At 41.4% G+C, this 23,316-nt stretch overlaps 1 protein-coding gene across 1 annotated transcript; it reads right to left on the bottom strand.

Annotated features, from left to right (window-relative positions):
* Nucleotides 1-3,135: 3,135 nt before the first annotated feature.
* On the bottom strand, nucleotides 3,136-15,921 carry stub1.S (STIP1 homology and U-box containing protein 1, E3 ubiquitin protein ligase S homeolog). Its single transcript, XM_018239333.2, has 7 exons — nucleotides 14,469-15,921; nucleotides 13,362-13,560; nucleotides 7,989-8,154; nucleotides 7,711-7,801; nucleotides 5,352-5,408; nucleotides 4,467-4,583; nucleotides 3,136-3,506 (listed from the first exon to the last, which is right to left on the bottom strand). The coding sequence occupies exons 1-7, from the start codon at nucleotides 14,643-14,645 to the stop codon at nucleotides 3,381-3,383; spliced, it is 933 nt and encodes a 310-aa protein (XP_018094822.1). The 5' UTR covers nucleotides 14,646-15,921; the 3' UTR covers nucleotides 3,136-3,380.
* Nucleotides 15,922-23,316: the final 7,395 nt, after the last annotated feature.

Below are 23,316 nucleotides of genomic sequence, written 5' to 3' on the forward strand. Positions count from 1 at the left end.
GCGTTCAATCAGGAGACCAGTAAACGCTACCTGTTGATTGGTTGCCAATAGGTTACTAGAATTAAGGCAAACTTGGTTCTATCAGTTTACATATGTGCCAAAACTGCTCTACACCATTGTATTGAAATGTGCCCTGTCCTGTTTCCATGGGGTTCTTTATATTCTGCTCATCATACAGTTACCAGAACTTTAATGCAAGGATATTAAACCCATAAGCACAAAGTAAGATGAATCTAGAACTACTAATGTACATCTATGGAACCTTCTTCACAGATTGAACTCAGTCAAATGGTCAAGCAGTTGGGTCTTTGTTACTTTTATGTGGTTGGTGAACAATTAGCCTTTTAGTTCTACAACAGCCTGGGAATTTAAATGCTATACTTTTTTTTGGTGTTTAGTGTATATGATAACCAAAAAGCAGACTACTTTAGTATTGTAATTTTTAGCCCTTCTAATTCTAACCAACCCATTTCCTGTTGCTAGGGTGAGTGGGACCATGGAAACAAGAGATGCAAATTATAGAGATGAAGAAAAAAAGATTTACCTGGGTAATGTAATAATTAGAGATACACCGAATCCACTATTTTGGATTTGGCCGAACCACCGAATTCTTTGTGAAAGATTCGGCCGTATACCTAACCGAATCCTAATTTGCAAATTACAGGTGGGAAGGGGAAAACTGTTTTTTACTTCCTTGTTTTGTGCCAAAAAGTCACGACTTCCCTCCCAGCCCCTAATTTGCATATGCAAATTAGGATTCAGATTCAATTCGGACAAATCCTGCTGAAAAAGGCAGAGTCCCGAAACGATTCCTGGATTCGGTGCATCCCTAGTAGTAATAAGTCTTACATTTAACCCACATCTGGTAACCCAGCAAATGTAACTTTGGATTCGTTGCTATGGGTTACTAGGCAAGTAGCATATTTAAAGGGGTGGTTCACCTTTAAGTTAACTTTTAGCATGTTATAGATTGGATAATTCTAAGCAGCTTTTCAATTGGCTTTGATTTCTTTCTTACTTAGTTTTTGAATTATTTGCCTTTTTCTGACTCTTTCTATCTTTCAAATAGGGGTCACTGACCCCATCTGAAGAACAAACGCTACAAAGTTATTGTTATACCTACTTTTTTTTATAATCATCTTTCTATTCAGGCCTCTCCTATTCACATTCCAGTCTCTTATTCATATCAGTGCATGGTTGCTAGGGGAATTTGGACCCTAACAGCCAAATTGCTGAAATTGCCAACCAGAGAGCTGCTGAATAACTCAAACTAGAAATAATAAAAAAATCAAAACCAATTGCAAATTGTCTCTGTCATACTAACATTAAAAATTTGACACTGGTGTCAAAATTCGTGTTTTGCTAATTTTTCGCCATTTTGCAAATTTCACACATTTTCGGTGTCCTGGACAAATTCGCCCATCACTACTGACCACCAATGATTTTTTTTTTTTTTAACTTGTAGGGGGGCCCTGGCCACCAATGGCTTTTTATAACTTGTAAATGAGGGGGGTTTACTGTTTTTAACGCTGGTGGACTTTTTACTGTGGTGTGGGGCAGAGTCCTGCAGCGGGTCGGGTACCCACAAAGACCTGCGGGTAGAAGTTCCGGGTGCGGCTATAGACGCGGTTCTGCGGGTCTTCTCAATAGCGATTTTTACTCCTTTTTTCTGATCACGTCTACTTCCGATGATGTCACTTCCGGTTTACAATGACAGCACTTTCTGATTCTTGATGGTCAGCGGGTCCGGGTTGCGGATAAGGTACTTGCGGGTCGGGTAGTGGGTCCAAGCAGGTAAGAATACGGGTTGCGGGTATGGGACGGGTTCCAAAAAATGGACCAGGGGTAGTTATTCCTTTATCCCGTTTGTGGAGCCACAAGAATGATTGGCTCCAGAAACACATGGCCAGATTAATTGGTTCCTCCTAAGCAAAAATGGCCACAGTGCATATGAATGGGACCTTGGATTGTAAACTCCACTGGGGTGTATCATTTATGTAAGGGACTATATCAATAAGAGAACAGAGATACAGTGTAACTCCTTTAATGTATGTATCTATATCGCTCCACAATGGCCTCACACACACACATGTCTGAGACACTAGAACATATTTACAGACTATGTACAGAGTAAAGCAAAGGAGTTCAAGTCCCGGGGCGGATACATTCATTGCTGCAGATGTGCCTTGGAGTATGTACGTGTCATACATTAGTAAATGCCAATCCTTCCATCTGCAGCTTTTACAGGTTTAATGTGTTTCATGCGTTGCTTCCTGCAGTCAGTCTCCATATCAAGCCAAGTGCTCCATTTGTCATGAGCCAGGACTCTTGCTTCACAGCCATTCTGTGTGCCAAGCAAATGTTCTGCAAAGCCCACACTGAAAGTTCTGGTGTGAGGACTCCAAAACAAAACTCCAACTGCTGTATAAGAACACACTAGATCCTTGTGTTGAATTGAAAGGGCAAAATATTGGCATACAATACGCTGGGCTTGTTCTCATGCCATAGTAGCACAGTCTCTGGGAGTAGTACTAAATACTTCTGGGTGTGAGATGATGGCTGGCAGAGTGCATGCTGGGTGGGCCATCTCCAGAACATAGTCCTTCAGCCCTTAAACCACTCAGCTATAAAACAGTCCATCGCTATGTAGTGTCCTCCAAGGAAAGGAAACATTAAAGGACACGTAAACCTTTAAAATAAGTGAATGTAAAATTGACGAGGGGGCTATTCTAAGCACTTTTGTATGTATGTATTAATGTACATTCATCAATTATTTTGTTTTATATCAAAGATATTAAGGGATACATGTACTGTTAATATGAATTAATTTTGTTCCAACAGCACCACCTGCTGGTGACAACCTCCTGACAACTTCCTTGACTACTTGGTGGTCAGACTGGTGGGAAACTGACCAGCAGGTGGCGCTGTTATGAATGAATTTTGTTAACAACAGCACCACCTGCTGGTCAGTTTCCCACCAGTCTGACCACCAAGTAGTCAAGGAAGTTGTCAGGAGAAAGAAAGAGGTTTGCTCTGCAAAATAAAACAAAATAAATAATGAATGTAAATTACAAAAGTGCTTAGAATAGCCCCCTCATCAATTTTTCATTTGCTTATTTTAAAGGTTTACTTATCCTTTAAGTGAAAAGCAGGCAGGCTCACTGGAAGGTCACCGTATTTGTGACTATGGCAAACGCACACAAACAAATGACCAAGGCAAATAGCCAAAGAAGCAGACTCGGGTTGCTTGATCTAGAATAAGCTCTAGAAGAGACTAGGCTCTGACACATAAGGGAGATGAGTAAGGCTTAAGGCTAGACAGGCACAAGAGGAGTAGGAATCAAATTGCAATGCCAGGCCACCGTTAGTCTTCTCCACAATCAATAGTCCTCCACCCAGCCATTCTCTGATATAAATGCATCGATCACCTCCTTCATGGCCAGGTTGGGGATGAGCTGATCTTGAGTCAAAGGGCTTCTAGTTACTGGATCAAAGTGTCCGACCCTCTGGATAAAGAAAAATAAAGAAAAGTGAGAGATCTATAAATGTTATCAAGATTTAGGGGCAGGTTTATCAAGGGTCTAAGTGAAAATTCGAAATAAAAAAAAAAAAAACCTTTGTGTACTTCGTCTATTGAATAGACCAAAATTAGATTCGAATGTGAAAAAAATTTGACTATTCGAATATCGAAATTTATCATGTACTGTCTCTTTAAAACTTCGACCATTCACCATCTAAAACCTGCCAAAATGCTGTTCTAGCTTATGGGGGACCTCCAAGAACCTATTTGGAGTCATTTGGTGGACTTTGAAAAATGTAGGTTTTGGGATTCGATTCGAACGATTCCAACACAGCCTATTCACCCGAAGTTAATCAATTGGTCTTTTTTTTAAATTCGAATTTCAAAGTTATGGGAGTTCAAAAAAACCCTTGATAAATCTGCTCCTAATAATATAGAAGGCACGGGCAGGCTATTTCTAAATGTCTGAATGTTAGCGAGAGAGAAGAAATGAGCCCCGCGATATATAAATAGAAGATGTGCACTGTAAATATAAATGTAAAATAGTGATTGCTAGCCCAACCCCCTTTCCTGCCCAACATTTCTGGATGCTTTTAAAGGAACAGTTCAGTATACAAATAAAAACTATAAAAAAATGTTTCTGATATAGTTATGCAAAAATGTAATGTATAAAGACTGGAGTGACTGGATGTGTAACATAATAGCCAGAACACTACTTCCTGCTATTTATCCAGTTTTTACACTGAACTTTTCCTTTAAGTGTCAAGACCCACTTCCTCCAATAATGTCCTAAATTCAATTCCAGGGCAATATTTGAAAGGTCTGTATATTCTCCCTGCGCCTGCATGGTTTCATCCGCAATAGCAACAAGTAACTGATCCCTTTCTTTCTTTCAGTCCCTATAATAACTAACCCCCCTGCAGTACCGCTCCCAACATTCAATTACCTGGAGATGTTCCTCAATGTCTTTCCTATCGTACGTGATTCCACTGGGTGTTATGCAGGGTTCTCTCATGAGCTCAAAACTGATCTTGCCACACAGATAATCTGGGATGTCTCTCTTCTGTTGAGAAGAATAGGGAGGAGCTTAAGAAAAAACAACATGGCAGCTCTGTGCATAGCTTTCCTCAATTCTCACTACCAAAGGGGAACTGTCACAAAAATAAAAATTTAATATAAGCTTCCTCATACTAAAAGAAACTTTTTAAATACAATCAATTTTAAATTCTGTAATGTTTCTGAAATAATCAAGTTTATAATCACTATTCCTCTCTCAGCATCTGTTTCTCTTCATCCTGTCTTCATGCAGCAGTTGGGTGTCAGATATTCATTGACAGTTAGATCCAATATATCTTATAGGGGGGCTCCTTTTGCCTAGCAGATGTATTAGAGTTCACTCAAATAACTGATTCCAGTACAAACAAAATCTAACAAAATAACTGCTTTTTGCACAAATCCTGCATGTAGAGAGACATGATGTCTGGTGATTTTAATATAGTGAGCTCTAATACATCTTCTAGGCAAAAGGAGCCCCCCTATAAGATATATTGGATCATTCATCTGACACTCAACTGCTGCATGAAGACAGAATGAAGAGAAACATAGACAGAGGGATAGTGAAGATAAACTTGATTATTTCAGAAACAGTACAACATTTTTAATTGATTGCATTTAGAAAGTATCTTATTTCAGTATGAGGAAGCTTATATTTCATTTTCGTGATAGTTCCCCTTTAAGCTGGAAATCTTGCTTAAGTGGCCAAACATATAACCACTAACAGCAGCACTGGTCCTTTACGTGCCCAGACTGAGGCCGAATATAATACACTCACCTTTCTCTTTTCATCCACTTGAGAGAAAAGTTCCTCCATCTCAGCAAGATACTTGTCCTAGAAAGCAGCAAATAATCAATAAAAACATATAAGCAGCAAATGCTGTAAATTGCAGGTACAGTAATAATGAATTATAATAATAGTAACAATTTTATAGCACTTTTCTACCATGGGACGCAAAGATCATAAAGGAATTGTTCAGTGTAAAAATAAAAAGTGGGTAAATAGACAGGCTGTGCAAAATAAAAAATGTATCTAATATAGTAAATTAGCCAAAAATGTAATGTATAAAGGCTGGAGTGACTGGATGTATAACATAATAGCCAGAACACTACTTCCTGCTTTTCAGCTCTCTAACTCTGAGTTAGTCAGTGACTATAAGGGGGGTCACATGGGACATAACTGTTCAGTGAGTTTGTAATTGATCCTCAGCATTCAGCTCAGATTCAAAAGCAACAGTTATGACCAATGTGCCCCCACTCAAGTCACTGATTGGTTACTACCTGGTAGCCAGGGTAACCAGTCAGTATAAACCAAGAGAGCTGAAAAGCAGGAAGTAGTGTTCTGGCTATTATGTTACACATCCAGTCACTCCAGCCTTTATACATTACATTTTTGGCTAACTAACTATATTAGAAACATTTATTTATTTTGCACAGTCTATCTATTTACCCAGTTTTTATTTTTACACTGAACAATTCCTTTAAAGGACAGTAACATAAAAAAAATTTTTAAACTCGTTTAGTATACAACGGAAAAAAAACAGACAAATTAAACGTTGAAATTGCTAAAAAAATGTGTTACTGGTCCTTTAAAGGGATACTGTCATGGGAAAATTTTTTATTTCAAAATGAATCAGTTAATAGTGCTGCTTCAGCAGAATTCTGCACTGAGATCCAATTCTCAAAAGAGCAAACAGATTTTTTTATATTCAATTTTGAAATCTGACATGGTGCTAGACATATTGTCAATTTCCCAGCTGCCCCAAGTCATGTGACTTGTGCTTTGATAAACTTCAATCACTCTTTACTGCTGTACTGCAAGTTGGGAGGGATACCACCCCCTCCCTTTTCCCCCCCCAGCAGCCTAACAACAGAACAATGGGAAGGTAACCAGATAGCAGCTCCCTAACACAAGATAACAGCTGCCTGGTAGATCTAAGAACAACACTCAATAGTAAAAACCAGGTCCCACTGAGACACAGTCAGTTACATTGAGAAGGAAAAACAGCAGCCTGCCAGAAAGCATTTCTCTCCTAAAGTGCAGGCACAGGTCACATGACTGGGGGCAGCTGGGAAATTGACAAAATGTCTAGCCCCATGTCAGATTTCAAAATTGAATATAAAAAATCTGTTTGCTCTTTTGAGAAATGGATTTCAGTGCAGAAGGTACACTGGCCCAGCAATTATACAATAATGGTACAGGTATGGGACCGGTTATCCTGAGGTTTTCTGGATAATGGATCTTTCCATAATTTGGATCTTCATACCTTAAGTCTTCTAGAAAATCATGTAAACATTAAATAAACCCAATAGGCTGATTTTGCTTCCAATAATTATTTTTTGTTGGGATCAAGTGCAAGCTACTGTTTTATTATTACACAGAAAAAGGAAATGGTTTCTTAAAAATTTGGATTATTTAATTATAAATGGAGTCTATGGAAGAAACAATGTAATTATCCTACCGCACACCTGTAGTTCACCAATCCTGCAAGCTGGTGGTGCGTTCCTTCCGTTGACCCGGCCGGGTCCCTTAGCAATCAATATGTAAAAGAAACGGATCCGCACACACACCGATTAGTGCAGTCGGGGATTATCCCCTTTTATTCAGCCACCAAACATCAACATTTCGGGGGGGAACACCCACCCTTCATCAGGATACAATCATCAGGATACAATTATTTGTGCAGTCACCCATTTAAACCCAACTTCCCACGCCTTCTTTTCCCATCATGCAATTTGCCATAAAAATTAACCGTACCAAATTGATTGCTTTATTGTATGTAACATATAGGTCGAATTTCCTGTATCCCACATAAGGGTTAATTTTTATGGCAAATTGCATGATGGGAAAAGAAGGCGTGGGAAGTTGGGTATAAATGGGTGACTGCACAAATAATTGTATCCTGATGAAGGGTGGGTGTTCCCCCCCGAAACGTTGATGTTTGGTGGCTGAATAAAAGGGGATAATCCCCGACTGCACTAATCGGTGTGTGTGCGGATCAGTTTCTTTTACACATTGGTCTATGGAAGAAAGCCTTTCCATAATTCGGAGCTTTCTGGATAACGAGTTTCCGGATCCCATACCTGTACAAGGAAAAAGCCCAAAACACTAAACATCCCATAAGAATCCTGCTCACATGTTTCGAAGCCACACTAGACAACAGGGCTCGACCTCTATTCTCCTCTACGTTATCTTCTTGGTGTTTTCTCTCTGCTTCTTCGAGTTCCCTGTAAAAACAAAAAAAAGTGGTAAATTAACCGTATCAGATGAATGCTGAGCTGTGACCCCTCCAAGAGACAACAGAAAAGCTAAAAAGTCTGCATGTGACGTAGCACAACACAAGCAGATTATGAGCAAGGCTGCAGAGCAAATGGGCTGCAGAGCAAATGGGCTGCAGAGCAAATGGCCACCCACCTCTCTTTCTCTGCCAGGATGAGTTTGGTGAGATGCGAGTGCAGCTCGTTCTCCTGGTTGATCCGTCTCTCCTCTATGTTGTTCCAACGTTTCTTCTTGGCAATTCGCAGGGCACCGGGGATATCATCTCCGAAGTTCAGCCTCTGCTCTTTGGCCAGGTTATATGCTGCACAGGGAGAAGGAGAATACCAGTTATAGACTTGTAAAGACTATTTCATTTTCTTTTTTTATGGGGTAGCTGGTTGGGAAACTATTAGCTTAAAGGAGAACTAAACCCTAAAAATGAATGTGGCTAAAAATGGCATATTTTATATAGTGAACTTATTGCACAAGGCTAAAGTTTCAGCTTGACAATAGCAGCAATGATCCAGGACTTCAAACTTGTCACAGGGGGTCACCATCTTGGAAAGTGTCTGTGACACTCACATGCTCAGTGGGCTCTGATTGGCTGTTGAGAAGCTAAGCTTAGGGCTCGTCACTAATTATCCAGCAGAAAATGAGCTTCCCTGGCTGTAATATAAGCTGATGCTACAGGTTTGCTGATTATTAAATTCTGATGCTAATTGCACTGGTTTCTGTGCTGCCATGTAGTAATTATCTGTATTAATTACTAATCAGCCTTATATTGTGACATTTCTATTCTATGTGTACTGTATATTGTGAGTGGCTCCCTAAGCTCAGTAAGTGACAGCAGCACAGAGCATGTGCAGTGAATGAGCAGAAAAGAAGATGGGGAGCTACTGGGGCATCTTTGGAGACACAGATCTTTACTGCTAAAGGGCTGTGGTTGCCTTGGGCTGATACAGAAGCACAAAACATTATGTACAACATTTCTAGCTACTTCTTTAGTTTAACTTTCCTTGTCCTTTAAATTATGTAATACTGGGCAGGGTGATACTGTAAAGTTGCATTGGTAAAAATCCATAGCGACCAGGTTCAATGCTCTCTGTGTTGATACTGGGAAGATAAACACAAGCCCCAGTAACACAGCGACCAATATTACACAGGGTTATGGATTAGTGTAAGGGAATACAGGTATGGCATACGTTATCCAGAAAGCTCCAAATTACGGAAAGGTTGTCTCCCATAGACTCCATTTTATCTGATAATCCAAATAAGGGTTTTTTTTTTTTACAAAAAGTCACGATTTCCCTCCCTGCCCCTAACAGCCGGGCAGAAGGATTCGGCCGAATCCTGCTGAAAAAGGCCGAATCCCAAACCGAATCCTGGATTCGGAGCATCCCTACCAGGCGGTAACCTGGGACATAACTGTTGCTTTTGAATCAGAGCTGAATGACGAGGATCAATTGCAAACTCACTGAACAGTTATGTCCCATGTGGCCCCCCTTATAGTCACTGACTAACTCAGAGTTAGAGAGCTGAAAAGCAGTAAGTAGTGTTCTGACTATTATGTTACACATCCAGTCACTCCAGCCTTTATACATTACATTTTTGTCTAACTAACTATATTAGATACATTTTTTATTTTGCACAGCCTATTTATTTACCCAGTTTTTATTTTCACACTGAACTGTTCCTTTAAACACATATCCATACAGTTATTGTAGCAATGCATTCATTACATTAGTGGAATTGCACTCCAGTCTATAAAGTACAACAATCTGAACCTACATCTAGGCCTCCCTGCATGTGTCATTTTCAAGGGAAACTAAAGCTGCGACAAGTCACACTGTGAGCTCACGGCTTGCTAAACCTGTGTGCCGGGCCTCTGTGTTCTTGTTTTTCAAGCTTGTTCAAGACCTAAATATACTTTTGCTGTCAGGCAGCACTAAGTCTGCTGGTGTAAATAAATAAATATATCTTCTGTGTAAACACTTTTTGCATTAAATAGACTTTAGGAGGCCCATTTATCAAAGGTCGAATTTCGAATTCATGTGAATTTTTTTTAAATTCGAATAAACTCACAATTCGACTGGGAGGCTATTTAAAGGGTTTGTTCACCTTTGAATTAACTTTTGTAATGTAGAGAGTGATGTTCCAATATAAATTGGTTTTCTTTTTTTTATTATTTGTGGTTTTTGAGTTATTTAGATTTGTATTTAGCAGCTCTTCAGTTTGCAATTTCAGCAAACTGGTTGCTATGGTCCAAATTACCCTAGCAACCATTCACTGATTTGAATAAGAGACTGGAATATGAATAGGAGAGACATGAATAGGAAGAAGAGTAATAAAATGTAGCAATAACAATAAATGTGTAGCCTTACAGAGCATTTGTTTTTAGATGGGATCGATGACCCCTTTTTGAAAGCTGGAAAGAGTCAGAAGGAGATGGCATATAATTCAAAAACTATAAAAAAAAAAAAAAAAATAATGAAGACTAGCTGAAAAGTTTAGAATTAGCTACTCTATAACATACTAAAAATTAACACCTTTAAGAAAAATATTTGAATGTCTTATAGTCGATCGAATGGTTCCGACCCGAAATTCGAATCGAATTGAGTTTTTCTCCCGAAAAAATGTCAGGAAGGCTATTAACATCTCCAAATGGCTTAACGGACCTCGGCCATTGACTTGTACATGAACTCGGCAGGTTTAAGGCATTTACATTCGAATAAGGGGATTAAAATTTGAATCTGTGAATTTTGAAACTCAAAAATTTGAATCTCAATTTACTATTCGACCTTTGATAAATCTGCCCCTAGGCTCCAGAAACAGCCCGTGCATAAGATATTTCAGTGCATGTGCTGCATTTTATCTTATCGGTTAAGGTGAATGCAATGTCGAAAACACCATTGGGGGCGCCAATTTGTTAGATTTTAATTGAAGACCTTTTACTCTGGGTTGACTCAATTCATCTTTAAAAAAACACTCCAGCCCAGGGTGCTCTCCGTGTGCCGCCATCTTTTTTTTTCAGCTCTCAGCAGATTGAGTGAAGACAAGTATTAAAGAGGTTCTATACTGCACATGCAGGGCCGCCATTAGAAATCACGGGGCCCCGTACAACAAAATTTTTGGGGCCCCCTGGGCCCCGCCCACACTGACGACCAAGCTCCGCCCCATATCCCGCCCACATCGCAGTTAAAAGACCACACAGACATCAGCGCTAAAAAAGTAACCCCCCCCCCACACAAGTTGTAAAAAGCTATTGATGGTCAGGGCCCCCTTATAAAAAAAATTGGGGCCCCAAAAAAAAAAAATTAAAAATTTTTTTTTTTTAAAAACATTGGTGGCAGGGGCCCCCTGTTAAAAAAAACTTGGGGCCCCAACAAAAAAAATGTAAAAAAACTAAAAAATAAACAAACATTGGTGGCAGGGGCCCCCTTCTAAGTTAAAAACAAATTGGGGCCCCAAAAAAAAATTTGAAAAAAAATTAATTTTTTTTTGAAAAAAAAAAAAACATTGGCGGCAGGGGCCCCCTTATAAGTTAAAAACAAATTGGGGCCCCAAAAAAAAATTTGAAAAAAAATTAATTTTTTTTTTGAAAAAAAAAAAAAAACATTGGCGGCAGGGGCCCCCTTATAAGTTAAAAACAAATTGGGGCCCCAAAAAAAAAATATGGAGAAAAAAAAATTTTTTTGAAAAAAAAAAAACTGGTGGCAGGGGCCCCCTTACAAGTTAAAAAAATTTGGGGCCACCAAAAAGAAAATTAATTTTTTTTTTAAAAAAAAAACCCCAAAAAAAAAACAATGGTGGCAAGGGGCCCCTTACGAGTTAAAAAAAAAATTGGGGCCCCAAAAACAAAAGTTTTAAAAAAAAGATTGGTGGCAGGGGCCTATAGAATATTAAAATAATACATTGGTGGCCAGGGGATTAAAAAAAAAAAACACAAACTGGTGTTCAGTAGAATTGAACTCATGGCTTCAGTACTTCAACTTCGCCTCCTTTCGTGACTTCGGGTCTTTTCACCGCTTCAGGACTTCGGCTTCGGCTGTTTTCGTGACTTCGGGTCTTTGCGCTGCTTCAGGACTTCGGCTTCGGCTGTTTTCGTGACTTCGGGTCTTTTCGGCGCTTCGTGACTTCAGACTTCGGCTTTTTCCGTGACTTCGGGTCTTTTCGTCGCATCGGCTTCGGCTTTTCGGCACTTCCGCATTCGGCACTGAAGAGGCAAGACGTACGGCTCGGGCGCTCGTAAGGGGGGCCCGGATCTTCAAAAAAATGCAGCGCTGCCGGGCCCCCCTTCATGCCCGGGCCCGGTACGCTTGTCCCCCCTGTCCCCCCCTGATGGCGGCCCTGTGCACATGTATTCACTCAGGGCAGCATGAGGGATACCTGGAGCAAAGGAAAAGATGGCAGCCCTGATTTCTCTGAGAACGTACCCTGGGCCACTTTGTATTTTATAGAAAAAGGGAACTGGCCTGGGGTAAAAAGTCACTGAGTTTAGTTACTGGGGGCATTGTGCAATTTGTTTTACCTATTGTTCCCATTAAAGGGGAACTATTGTAAAAATGAAAATTTGATAACAGATGCTGAGAGAGGGATAGTGAAGATAAACTTGATTATTTCAGAAACAATGCAGAATTTTTAATTGATTGTATTTAGAAAGTTTCTTACTTCAGTTTGATGAAGCTTATATTAAATTTTCGTTTTCGCAATTGTTCCCCTTTAAAGGAGAATTCAACCCTTTAATAAATAAACCCGTACCTCCCACCCCACGTAGACCCCCCCTCCCTCCAGCCTAACTGCCCCCCTGGGGTAATGCCCCATACTTTATGCTTACCCCTCTGCGCAGTTTCTGGCATCCGAGTCCAAGCAGCCATCTTCCGGATCTTCGTCTTCTTCTGGCGCTTCTGCAATTTCCGTCCGTTTCGGTGCATGCGCAAACCGGCAAATTGCTCCAACTGCACATGCGCCGACATGCCGATCTCCCAGTCAGCTTACTGAAGACCCGGCTGCGTGGAACTCAGATGCCAGAAACTGTGCTGAGGGGTAAGTATAAAGTATGGGGCATTTCCCCGCGGGGGGGGGGGAAATTAGGCTGGGGGGTCTACTTGGGGTGGGGGGTACGGGTTTATTTCTTAAAGGGTTGAATTCTCCTTTAAAAAACAAAACGTTTCTGGTGTCTCAGAGGGACACAGTGGGGTAAAGTTTCATGGCAGGACACTTGCTTAAACGAAAAAAGAGGGCGTGCCTGGATACTCTGGCTTTTCCCTAGCACTTCCTTTATGAGCTCAGTACAATATAACTCCCATTTTACAGGGGACCATAAAAAAATGGTGTAAAATCCAGGAAAAATGTAAAATCAGGGAAATGTATAAAGGCCCCCATGAGGGGAAACAAAATCAGGGGATGTAAAATGTGGGTTCTACTGTATTTAAGTATCCTGTGTACAGGAGGTGGGACCCCTCTGGTCTCAAGTGAGACATGCTGGAAGAGACATGTTATTGTACTGTTCAGCGCAGGCTGGGGGGTCACCTCTCTGCAGATTGGCAATGGCTTCATCATAGTTCTCTAGTTCCATCTGACACTGCCCCAGGAAGAAGTGGGCTTTCACCGACTGACAGTCCAACTCTAAGGCATGTTTGCAGTCTGCCAGGGCCTTGTCCAGCTGCTGCATCTTCAGGTAGCATAGCGCCCGGTTAGTGTGATACACAGCAATGGAGGAGTTTCTGGTCTAAAAGGAGGGTCAGAGAAGAAACGGCCACTGTTAGAAATAGCTACACAAAATATACAGATCCCTTGTCTTATCCAATCTATATTGTGGGTGAACAAGTTACACTTAAACCCCCACCCATGACTTCAGTAGGGCTGATTTACTTCCATTTTATTGCACCAGTACATTTATCCATAACGTCCAATACGATCTCTGCTCTTATCTTGTAGGCGACCGTTTATAAATAATTGCCTATTGTTTGCTCTGAAGAATTGAGCTACAGTAAATCTTCATAATTCTTCCATTTAGCTCTGCAAAATAGGTTGCCTAATTTGAATTAAATATGAAAAAGAATGTTCCAGTGATAATGTTCATTACCAGCACAGTCAACCATCTTGCTATTCTTTAACCTAGAATAGGTGAACGTTTTCACTTTTGTATATTAGGAGAGTGGGCTTAGTGGCATTTAGGTCTTACAGTACTAAATAAATCAAATAATTACATATCCCCAATAACAACCATATGGAGAAAAAGAACAAATTGGGCTGATCTATTCTTCTGGCCACCATGCTGATAAACAGGTCATAACCAAAGTTTATGTAGACCCGATGGGAATGGACCTGACTGGTTCATGGCCCTAAAACTCTTGATCAAAACCCTAACCAGCCTCCCTAAATCAAGCAATTAATTGGTATCTTCTAGGCTAATACACCTAATTTAAGCCCCCCCAGGATTGCCTGAGAAACTTCATAGATTTCTGTGTATTATTTAATATTAAGGCTGGGAAACACTGAGCAACACTGTCCCATGCAAGAAATAAAATATCTGCCTCCTGCATCACAATTTTTAAGGTCACTTTACAAATATTAATTCTACATGAAGTTCCTTATTTATATACATATATTTGAATGAGAAGAGGTGATACTTACAATGGCTTTGCTATAACAGGACACAGCCTCTTGGTATTTCCGGGCCACAAACAGCCTGTTGCCTTGTTCTTTTAGCTCTTGGGCACTGACGCTCTTTTCTGGACTACCTTCTGTACCACCGGACCCCCCACTGACCCCCGAGGGGCGTCCTCCACCACCCTCCTCCTTCCCTTTCATCCCAGGGCCTCCCGCAGTCACCCCTCCAATCCTCGGGATGCTTGGTGCCACCCCCAATTTCACAGATGGCGAGGGACCCCTTGATCAAGGGGACCCAAAAATTATATTTAAAGAAAAAAGTTGAGGTTTCCCCCGCCCCAAGATCAAATAAAAAGACTAATTTCCAAATATCTAGTCACGCCTTTGTTGTTAAACTTGGCATAAACATTATATAAACGTTATATATTCAAGTGTTTGTCAATGCTCAAACCAATGCTGGTGGGATAGTGTCTCTGTGTGTCCCACTTAAACAACCAGCACAAGAAACCCTATAATGCTTAATAAGAACCCAATGTTTCACTCTATAGATATAAGCACTGACTGAACCGCCTGCACTCACAGCTTATTCTCCCAGGTACAGTAATACACATACAAATTAATGAGGGCCCCTATAATGCCTCTAACACCCACAGATGAGTCCCATACTACAGTAATACACAGACAAATTAATGAGGGCCCCTATAATGCCTCTAACAGCCACAGATAAATCCCATACTACAGTAATACACAGACAAATTAATGAAGGCCCTTATATCCTTCCTGACACTTACAGGTTAATGTCACAGAGCCCTTGTAATGTCCCTGATATGTACAGGTTAAAGTCAGAATCCACAAGCACAGGCTCCACTATAGATCCCCAGGTTGCTCTTCATAACAAGAAAAGTCAGGCCAAACCCTAAGCACCGGCCCTTGTGGCCCCACATATCTCCCACAACAGTCCTCCCCTCTGTGAGCTTCCAACCCCGCTCACAGGGCGCTCCACTGACACAGCTACAGCCCAAAACCCTAAACACAGACAGCTGTTGACACCACCAGCCGGAACTTCCGGTCTGCCTTCTACAGCAACCAGCTGGGTTCTTCCGCACAGAGACCTTAGTACGGCTTTAATCAGACCGAGACTTGGAACGCAAATCCAGGAAGCGATATCGAAAGTAGCCAAATAAGCCGCGCCCACATGGCTCATTCAGTAGAAAGAAGATTATGTTATAAAACCCCGCCTACTCGGGTTAGTCTTTGAAAGTTTGGTCGCGTCCTTTCATGGAAGTTCAATGTTTCTTTTCTTCTTTTCCTTTAGGACAGAGAGACACACATGGAAAGATTCTGGGAGATTTAGTCGCTCTGCAACAAATTGCCTCTTCGGTGACTAATCTCCCTGAAAAGCCTTCCTGCGGCTAAAAACACCTCTATTGCAAATTTACCAGCATTGTAGCTGCCGGTAATTTGTAATACTATTTACAAAATCCCTTCTCCGCCGATGAAAACTTAAATTTTTGTCGACTTCCCGTCCCTTTTGTGACGCTACCCCAAGTGGCCCCACCCCTTTTGCAGTGTGCCTCATCAGCTCCGCCTCTTTTTGCATCATGTCCCGCCCCTTTATTTTCCGCCCCCACCACTGGCCGGTAATTTTTTTTTAGAAGGTGGAACTTTGGAAATGTGCGACTTTGGAAAACCTAGCGCACTGGGCAGCCGCATACCTCCCAACATCTTGCAAGTAAAATGAGGGATTTTTTTTCACATGTAGCGCTGCAAAAATTTTTGACCACGCCCCTTTCTGTAGCCACACCCTCTAATTATCATGTGCATTTTACAAAATTTGGCAGGCTGTGAAAGTTTGAAAATTTTTCTCCTTATTACTGTATTTTTGTCTCAAAATTGTTACAAAGTATCTTATTTGCACCTGTTACCTGGTCTGGGCTCTCTGCTAAAAACCAATTAAGTGAGAAACTGTTTCTTTTTCTGTCTGTTCAGTGCAGAGAAAATCGGGACTTTCCAGTACAAATGAGGGACTGAAGGTATGCTCCGAGAGCCATCCTGCCGGCGATCTAGGGCAGAGACACGCTCAGATCCGGGGGAGGTTAGTTGCCTAGCAACAAATCTCCTCTTCTTCGGGGCGACTAATCTCCACGAACTGCTTCCCGCTGGCTAGAATGTTAACTAAATCTCGCCCGAATCTAAGCATGTGTCTCTGTCCTTACATTCTAGCCAGCGGGAAGGCGTTTAGGGGAGATTAGTCATCGAAGAAGAGGCGATTTGTTGCCGGGCGACTAAATCTCCCCGAATCTCCGTGTGTGGCTCTGCCCTTGAAGTCTTCCAGCATAATTGCCTTTTCCAATTAAATTCACCTTTGAGTTAACGTTTAATATGATGTAGAGAGGGATATTCTGAGACAATTTGCAATTGGCTTTCATTTTTTATTATTTGTGGTTTTTGAGTTATTTAGCTTGATATTTGGCAGATCTCCAGTTTGCAGTTTCAGCAATCTCATTGCTAGTGTCCAAATTATCCTAGACTGGAGCAGGAGTCCCCAACCCTTTTTTTTTTTTACCTGTGAGCCACATTCAAATGTAAAAAGACTTGGGGAGCAACACAAGCATGCAAAACTTCTCATGGGTCCCAAATAAGGGCTGTATATATATTATTTTGGCAACTCCTCCCACTATGGGTATGGATTTCTCCATTGACCTCCTCCTAGGCTTGTGGGGGGCGGGGATGAAAAGAGTCGGGCCGTGACATCAAAATGGGCGGGGCGTGATGTCAAAGGGGGCGGGGCCGCGTCACGGACACTAAAAGAACCACAAAGAAAAGGTAAGTTCAAGGGGATTGGGGGCAGGCCAAGGGCTCTTTTTAATGGTATTACAAATTTACCGGCAGCTACATTGCCGGTAAATTTGTAATCCCGGCCTTGGCAGGTATTTTACCGGCTAGGCCGGTAAAATACCGGCCGGGTGGCAACCCTACCTCCTCCCCACCAATTATCTCAGATTTGGGACCTACTTATCTAGGTAGATTTCAAGGAAATAAATCTCCCTACTACCAACAATGTCTTCCTTCTGATTGAGTCGTGGGATTTAAGGAGCATGAAGTCAGTGTGTTAGGGCAGTGGCACAGGGGAAGATTTGTCGCCTGTGATTTTTTTTAGACGCTGCAAATCTCCCGAAAATTCCTCTACATTGCTGGTAATAGGAATCGTTGGCGGTATGTCCAACTGATCGCTAAATCGGCCAAAGTTTTCTCTGGAGGCATTTTCAAGCAATTTAGCAAAAAAGTTGAGCACACCACCAGCGATTTCAATTACTGGCAATGGAGAGGCATTTTTGGGAGATTTGTCACCCGCAGCTTCATCTAAAAAATCACGAGGGACAAATATTCCCGTGTGCCACTGCAAATTATAATATTTACCATATATGCAAATTTATGCAGGTACCAGGAGAAACTGCCCCCCCCGCCGGCTAGAATGTTAACTAAATCTCGCCCGAATCTAAGCATGTGTCTCTGTCCTTACATTCTAGCCAGCGGGAAGGCGTTTAGGGGAGATTAGTCATCGAAGAAGAGGCGATTTGTTGCCGGGCGACTAAATCTCCCCGAATCTTCGTGTGTGGCTCTGCCCTTGAAGTCTTCCAGCATAATTGCCTTTTCCAATTAAATTCACCTTTGAGTTAACGTTTAATATGATGTAGAGAGGGATATTCTGAGACAATTTGCAATTGGCTTTCATTTTTTATTATTTGTGGTTTTTGAGTTATTTAGCTTGATATTTGGCAGATCTCCAGTTTGCAGTTTCAGCAATCTCATTGCTAGTGTCCAAATTATCCTAGACTGGAGCAGGAGTCCCCAACCCTTTTTTTTTTTTTTTTTTTACCTGTGAGCCACATTCAAATGTAAAAAGACTTGGGGAGCAACAAAAGCATTCAAAACTTCTCATGGGTCCCAAATAAGGGCTGTATATATATTATTTTGGCAACTCCTCCCACTATGGGTATGGATTTCTCCATTGACCTCCTCCTAGGGTTGCCACCTTTTTAAAATTTCTTTACTGGCTTGTGGGGGGCGGGGACGAAAAGGGTCGGGCCATGACATCAAAATGGGCGGGGCGTGATGTCAAAGGGGGCGGGGCCGCGTCACGGACACTAAAAGAACCACAAAGAACAGGTAAGTTCAAGGGGATTGGGGGCAGGCCGATGGCTCTTTTTAATGGTATTACAAATTTACCGGCAGCTACATTGCCGGTAAATTTCTAATACCGGCCCCTACTACCAACAATGTCTTCCTTCTGATTGAGTCGTGGGATTTAAGGAGCATGAAGTCAGTGTGTTAGGGCAGTGGCACAGGGGAAGATTTGTCGCCTGTGATTTTTTTTAGACGCTGCAAATCTCCCGAAAATTCCTCTACATTGCTGGTAATAGGAATCGTTGGCGGTATGTCCAACTGATCGCTAAATCAGCCACATTTTTCTCTGGAGGCATTTTCAAGCAATTTAGCAAAAAGTTGAGCACACCACCAGCGATTTTAATTACTGGCAATGGAGAGGCACTTTTGGGAGATTTGTCGCCTGCAGCTGCATCTAAAAAATCACGAGGGACAAATCTTCCCGTGTGCCACTGCAAATTATAATATTTACCATATATGCAAATTTATGCAGGTACCAGGAGAAACTGCCACCCTGCACCACAGAAACACTTAATCCGGGAAGAGCTGGTGAAGCTGATGGAGTGGAAGCTGACTGTGAGTAGCAATGGTGGCCATTGATCTTCCCTATGAAATGCATCACCAGAATGTCAGGCTTCCAGCACCAAACTTAACTATGCTGTTTAGTAGTTTAGAACAACAAACATCAGTATTTCTAATGGGTCCATCTCTCTCTGGGCTGTAGAGACCTGCACCAGTAAAGCTTTTCCAGCTCCTGACTGATGTTTCTACTGCAATCAATGAGCTGTGCCAACTGAAGGGCATCGGCCCTGCCACGGCTTCTGGTCTGTAGAGGGGAAAAAAGAATAGTATTATGTATAGAAGGGCTCTGTCCATTTTTATAGGCTTGTTTTATCATACATTACCAAGATGATGCTGAACTACAGCTCTAACCACAAATTGCCTCTTTTCTGGGCGACTAATCTCCCCGCAATGCCTTCCCGTTGGCTAGAATCTAAATCATGGCTGGATGGCACTCGGATCACTTAATTTTCCAAAGTCGCCCGAAGTTTCCTCGTGAGGCAACTTCGAGTGACTTCGGAAAACAAAGTGCTCCGACTGCCATCCCACTGGCGATTTTCATTCTAGCCAGCGGGAAGGCAGGGGAGGCAGTTTCGGGGAGATTTATCGCCAGGCGACTAATCTCCCTAAATTGCAGCGTGTGTCACTAGTAGTAGTAAACATTTAAAATAAGTGCATGTAAAATTGACGAGGGGGCTATTATAAGCTCTTTTGTAATGTACATTCATTATTTATTTTCTTTTTAGTCCAAGATATTAAAGGATACGTGTTTGAATGGCTGCCCCCATGGCTACACAGCAGCTTGTTTATATAAACTATAGTAGTACTTATCTGTTATCTACTGTGTATCCTGTGCTTGAATGGCTGCCCCCATGGCTACACAGCAGCTTGTTTATATAAACTATAGTAGTACTTATCTGTTATTTACTGTGTATCGTGTGCTTGAATGGATGCCCCCATGGCTACATAGCAGCTTGTTTATATAAACTATAGTAGGACTTATCTTTTATCTACTGTGTATCCTGTGCTTGAATGGCTGCCCCCATGGCTACACAGGAGCTTGTTTATAACAACTATAGTAGTACTTATCTGTTATCTACTGTGTATCCTGTGCTTGAATGGCTGCCCCCATGGCTACACAGCAGCTTGTTTATATAAACTATAGTAGTACTTATCTGTTATCTACTGTGTATCCTGTGCTTGAATGGCTGCCCCCATGGCTACACAGCAGCTTGTTTATATAAACTATAGTAGTACTTATCTGTTATCTACTGTGTATCCTGTGCTTGAATGGCTGCCCCCATGGCTAGACAGCAGCTTGTTTATATAAACTATAGTAGTACTTATCTGTTATCTACTGTATATCCTGTGCTTGAATGGCTGCCCCCATGGCTACACAGCAGCTTGTTTATATAAACTATAGCAAACACACCAGTTTTTCCAGTGCAGGGCAACACTACATTTTATTGTCTTTCCTTTAAAACACATTTTATTTTTTTGTTTTTTTGTTCCTTTAACCAACGAGGTGTGAAGGAAATAAATCTGGCAAAGGTAGTTGTAGCAGTTGCCTTCCCCCATTTGTATTTTTTGGATAAGTCTTATGAGAAGATGAATGAGTTGGTTGTAACCAAGGCAAAGTAAGAGCCTATATGGGGGATAAGTGGGATATTTCATAGAAGGAATTAATGTGGAAGGGGAGTGGGAGACAGAAGCACAGGGTTTAAAGGGATACTGTCATGGGAAAAAAATTTTTTTTCAAAATGAATCAGTTAATAGTGCTGCTCCAGCAGAATTCTGCACTGAAATCCATTTCTCAAAAGAGCAAACAGATTTTTTTATATTCAATTTTGAAATCTGACACGGGGCTAGACATTTTGTCAATTTCCCAGCTGCCCCATGTCATGTGACTTGTGCCTGCACTTCAGGAGAGTAATGCTTTTTGGCAGGCTGCTGTTTCTCCTTCTCAATGTAACTGAAGGAGTCTCAGTGGGACATGGGTTTTTACGATTGAGTGTTGTTCTTAGATCTACCAGGCAGCTGTTATCTTGTGTTAGGGAGCTGTTATCTGGTTACCTTCCCATTGTTCTTTTGTTTGGCTGCTGGGGGGGAAAAGGGAGGGGAGTGATATCACTCCAACTTGCAGTACAGCAGTAAAGAGTGATTGAAGTTTATCAGAGCACAAGTCACATGACATGGGGCAGCTGGGAAATTGACAAAATGTCTAGCCCCATGTCAGATTTCAAAATTGAATATAAAAAAATCTGTTTGCTCTTTTGAGAAATGGATTTCAGTGCAGAATTCTGCTGGAGCAGCACTATTAACTGATTCATTTTGAAAATTTTTTTTTTTCCCATGACAGTATCCCTTTAAGCTGCCGATGCACAGCAGAGCAATTAATAATATACACACAGATATTGCAAATGAGTCCTAACCTTGATGGAAGATAAGATGTATGATATCATGTCCTTCTCAACTTGCTCTAATCTTTTCCTGCCATGTCACGCCATAATATACTGCATATCTTTCCCTGTACATCACTGGAGGAGTGTCCTACTCAACTGGCCCAATATATCAATTTCCTTATCCGGGAGAATTCCCCTAAGTTTGCTCATAGCCTGTGCAGAGAAATCCCATAAAACTATGGCAGCATAGGTATTCCCTGTACTAAGCACAATTCAGCAGGAACAGTCCCTAAGTTTGCTCATAGTCTGTACAGAGAGATCCCACAAAACTATGGCAGCATAGGTATTCCTCTGTACTAAGCACAATTCTGCAGGAACAGCCCCTAAATTTGCTCATAGTCTGTACAGAGAGATCCCATAAAACTATGGTAGCATAGATATTCCTCTGTACTAAGCACAATTCTGCAGGAACAGTCCCCTATGTTTGCTCATAGTCTGTACAGAGAGATCCCATAACACTATGGTAGCATAGATATTCCTCTGTACTAAGCACAATCCTGCAGGAACAGTCCCCTAAGTTTGCTCATAGTCTGTACAGAGAGATCCCATAAAACTATGGCAGCATAGGTATTCCCCTGTACTAAGCACAATTCAGCAGGAACAGTCCCCTAAGTTTGCTCATAATCTGTACAGAGAGATCCCATAAAACTATGGCAGCATAGGTATTCCCCTGTACTAAGCACAATTCAGCAGGAACAGCCCCTAAGTTTGCTCAAAGTCTGTACAGAGAGATCCCATAAAACTATGGCAGCATAGGTATTCCCCTGTACTAAGCACAATTCTGCAGGAACAGCCCATAAGTTTGCTCATAGTCTGTACAGAGAGATCCCATAAAACTATGGCAGCATAGGTATTCCCCTGTACTAAGCACAATTCTGCAGGAACAGCCCATACGTTTGCTCATAGTCTGTACAGATACTGTAAAAGTATTCCAGCATAAATATTCCCTTGTACTAAACACAGTTCAGCAGCAACAGCTCCCTATATTTGTGTGTAACCTTTGCAGAAAGCATACCATGTATCTGTTTGTGAAGATTCTCATTCATCCAGGTCATGGTATATCAGTAGTAATAAGTCACCTGGACTTGCTGTGTTTTTCTTCGTTCTTGAAGACGTTTCACCATCATCATCTGACTGGCTTTCTTAATTTTAGAATTGTCCAGGCAACAAGTAGTTCCCCTTTAAATTACCCACTCATTTATTGAGACCTTATTGTGACATTCTCTGTCTCCCAAGGACACACTACAGACCAGACAAGCTGTTTGATATGCAGTAAGTATGAAAGGAAACTATTCTGGAGACTCCGTGGTCTCTATTACTTGCCAATGCCCTTGAACCTGTATTTCCATCAGATAAAATAATTGACAATTTGCCTTTGAAAATCTTAGATCCAAGTACTTATCTTGTTGCCTACTGGCTCAGACAGCATATCACCTATAAATAATGTAAAGGGCAAGTATGCCTTTGTACAGCATGTCGATTTTATTAAACAGCTATAGATAGCTCAGCTTCCCTGTACACCCGCTAAACCAACCCGTTAAAAAGATTACCCATGTGGCAACACTGGTGCCAATAAAATAGAAATTTTCTGTTTGTCCTGTGCAAGGTTTTCGGTTGGTTTATGTGTCCTTTATTTCAGATTTATGTTTCAGTCCGGGGGTTTCAAAAATTTCACAAATTTG

The sequence above is a fragment of the Xenopus laevis genome, chromosome 9_10S, assembly GCF_017654675.1.
Source record: "Xenopus laevis strain J_2021 chromosome 9_10S, Xenopus_laevis_v10.1, whole genome shotgun sequence".
Lineage (NCBI taxonomy): Eukaryota > Metazoa > Chordata > Amphibia > Anura > Pipidae > Xenopus > Xenopus laevis.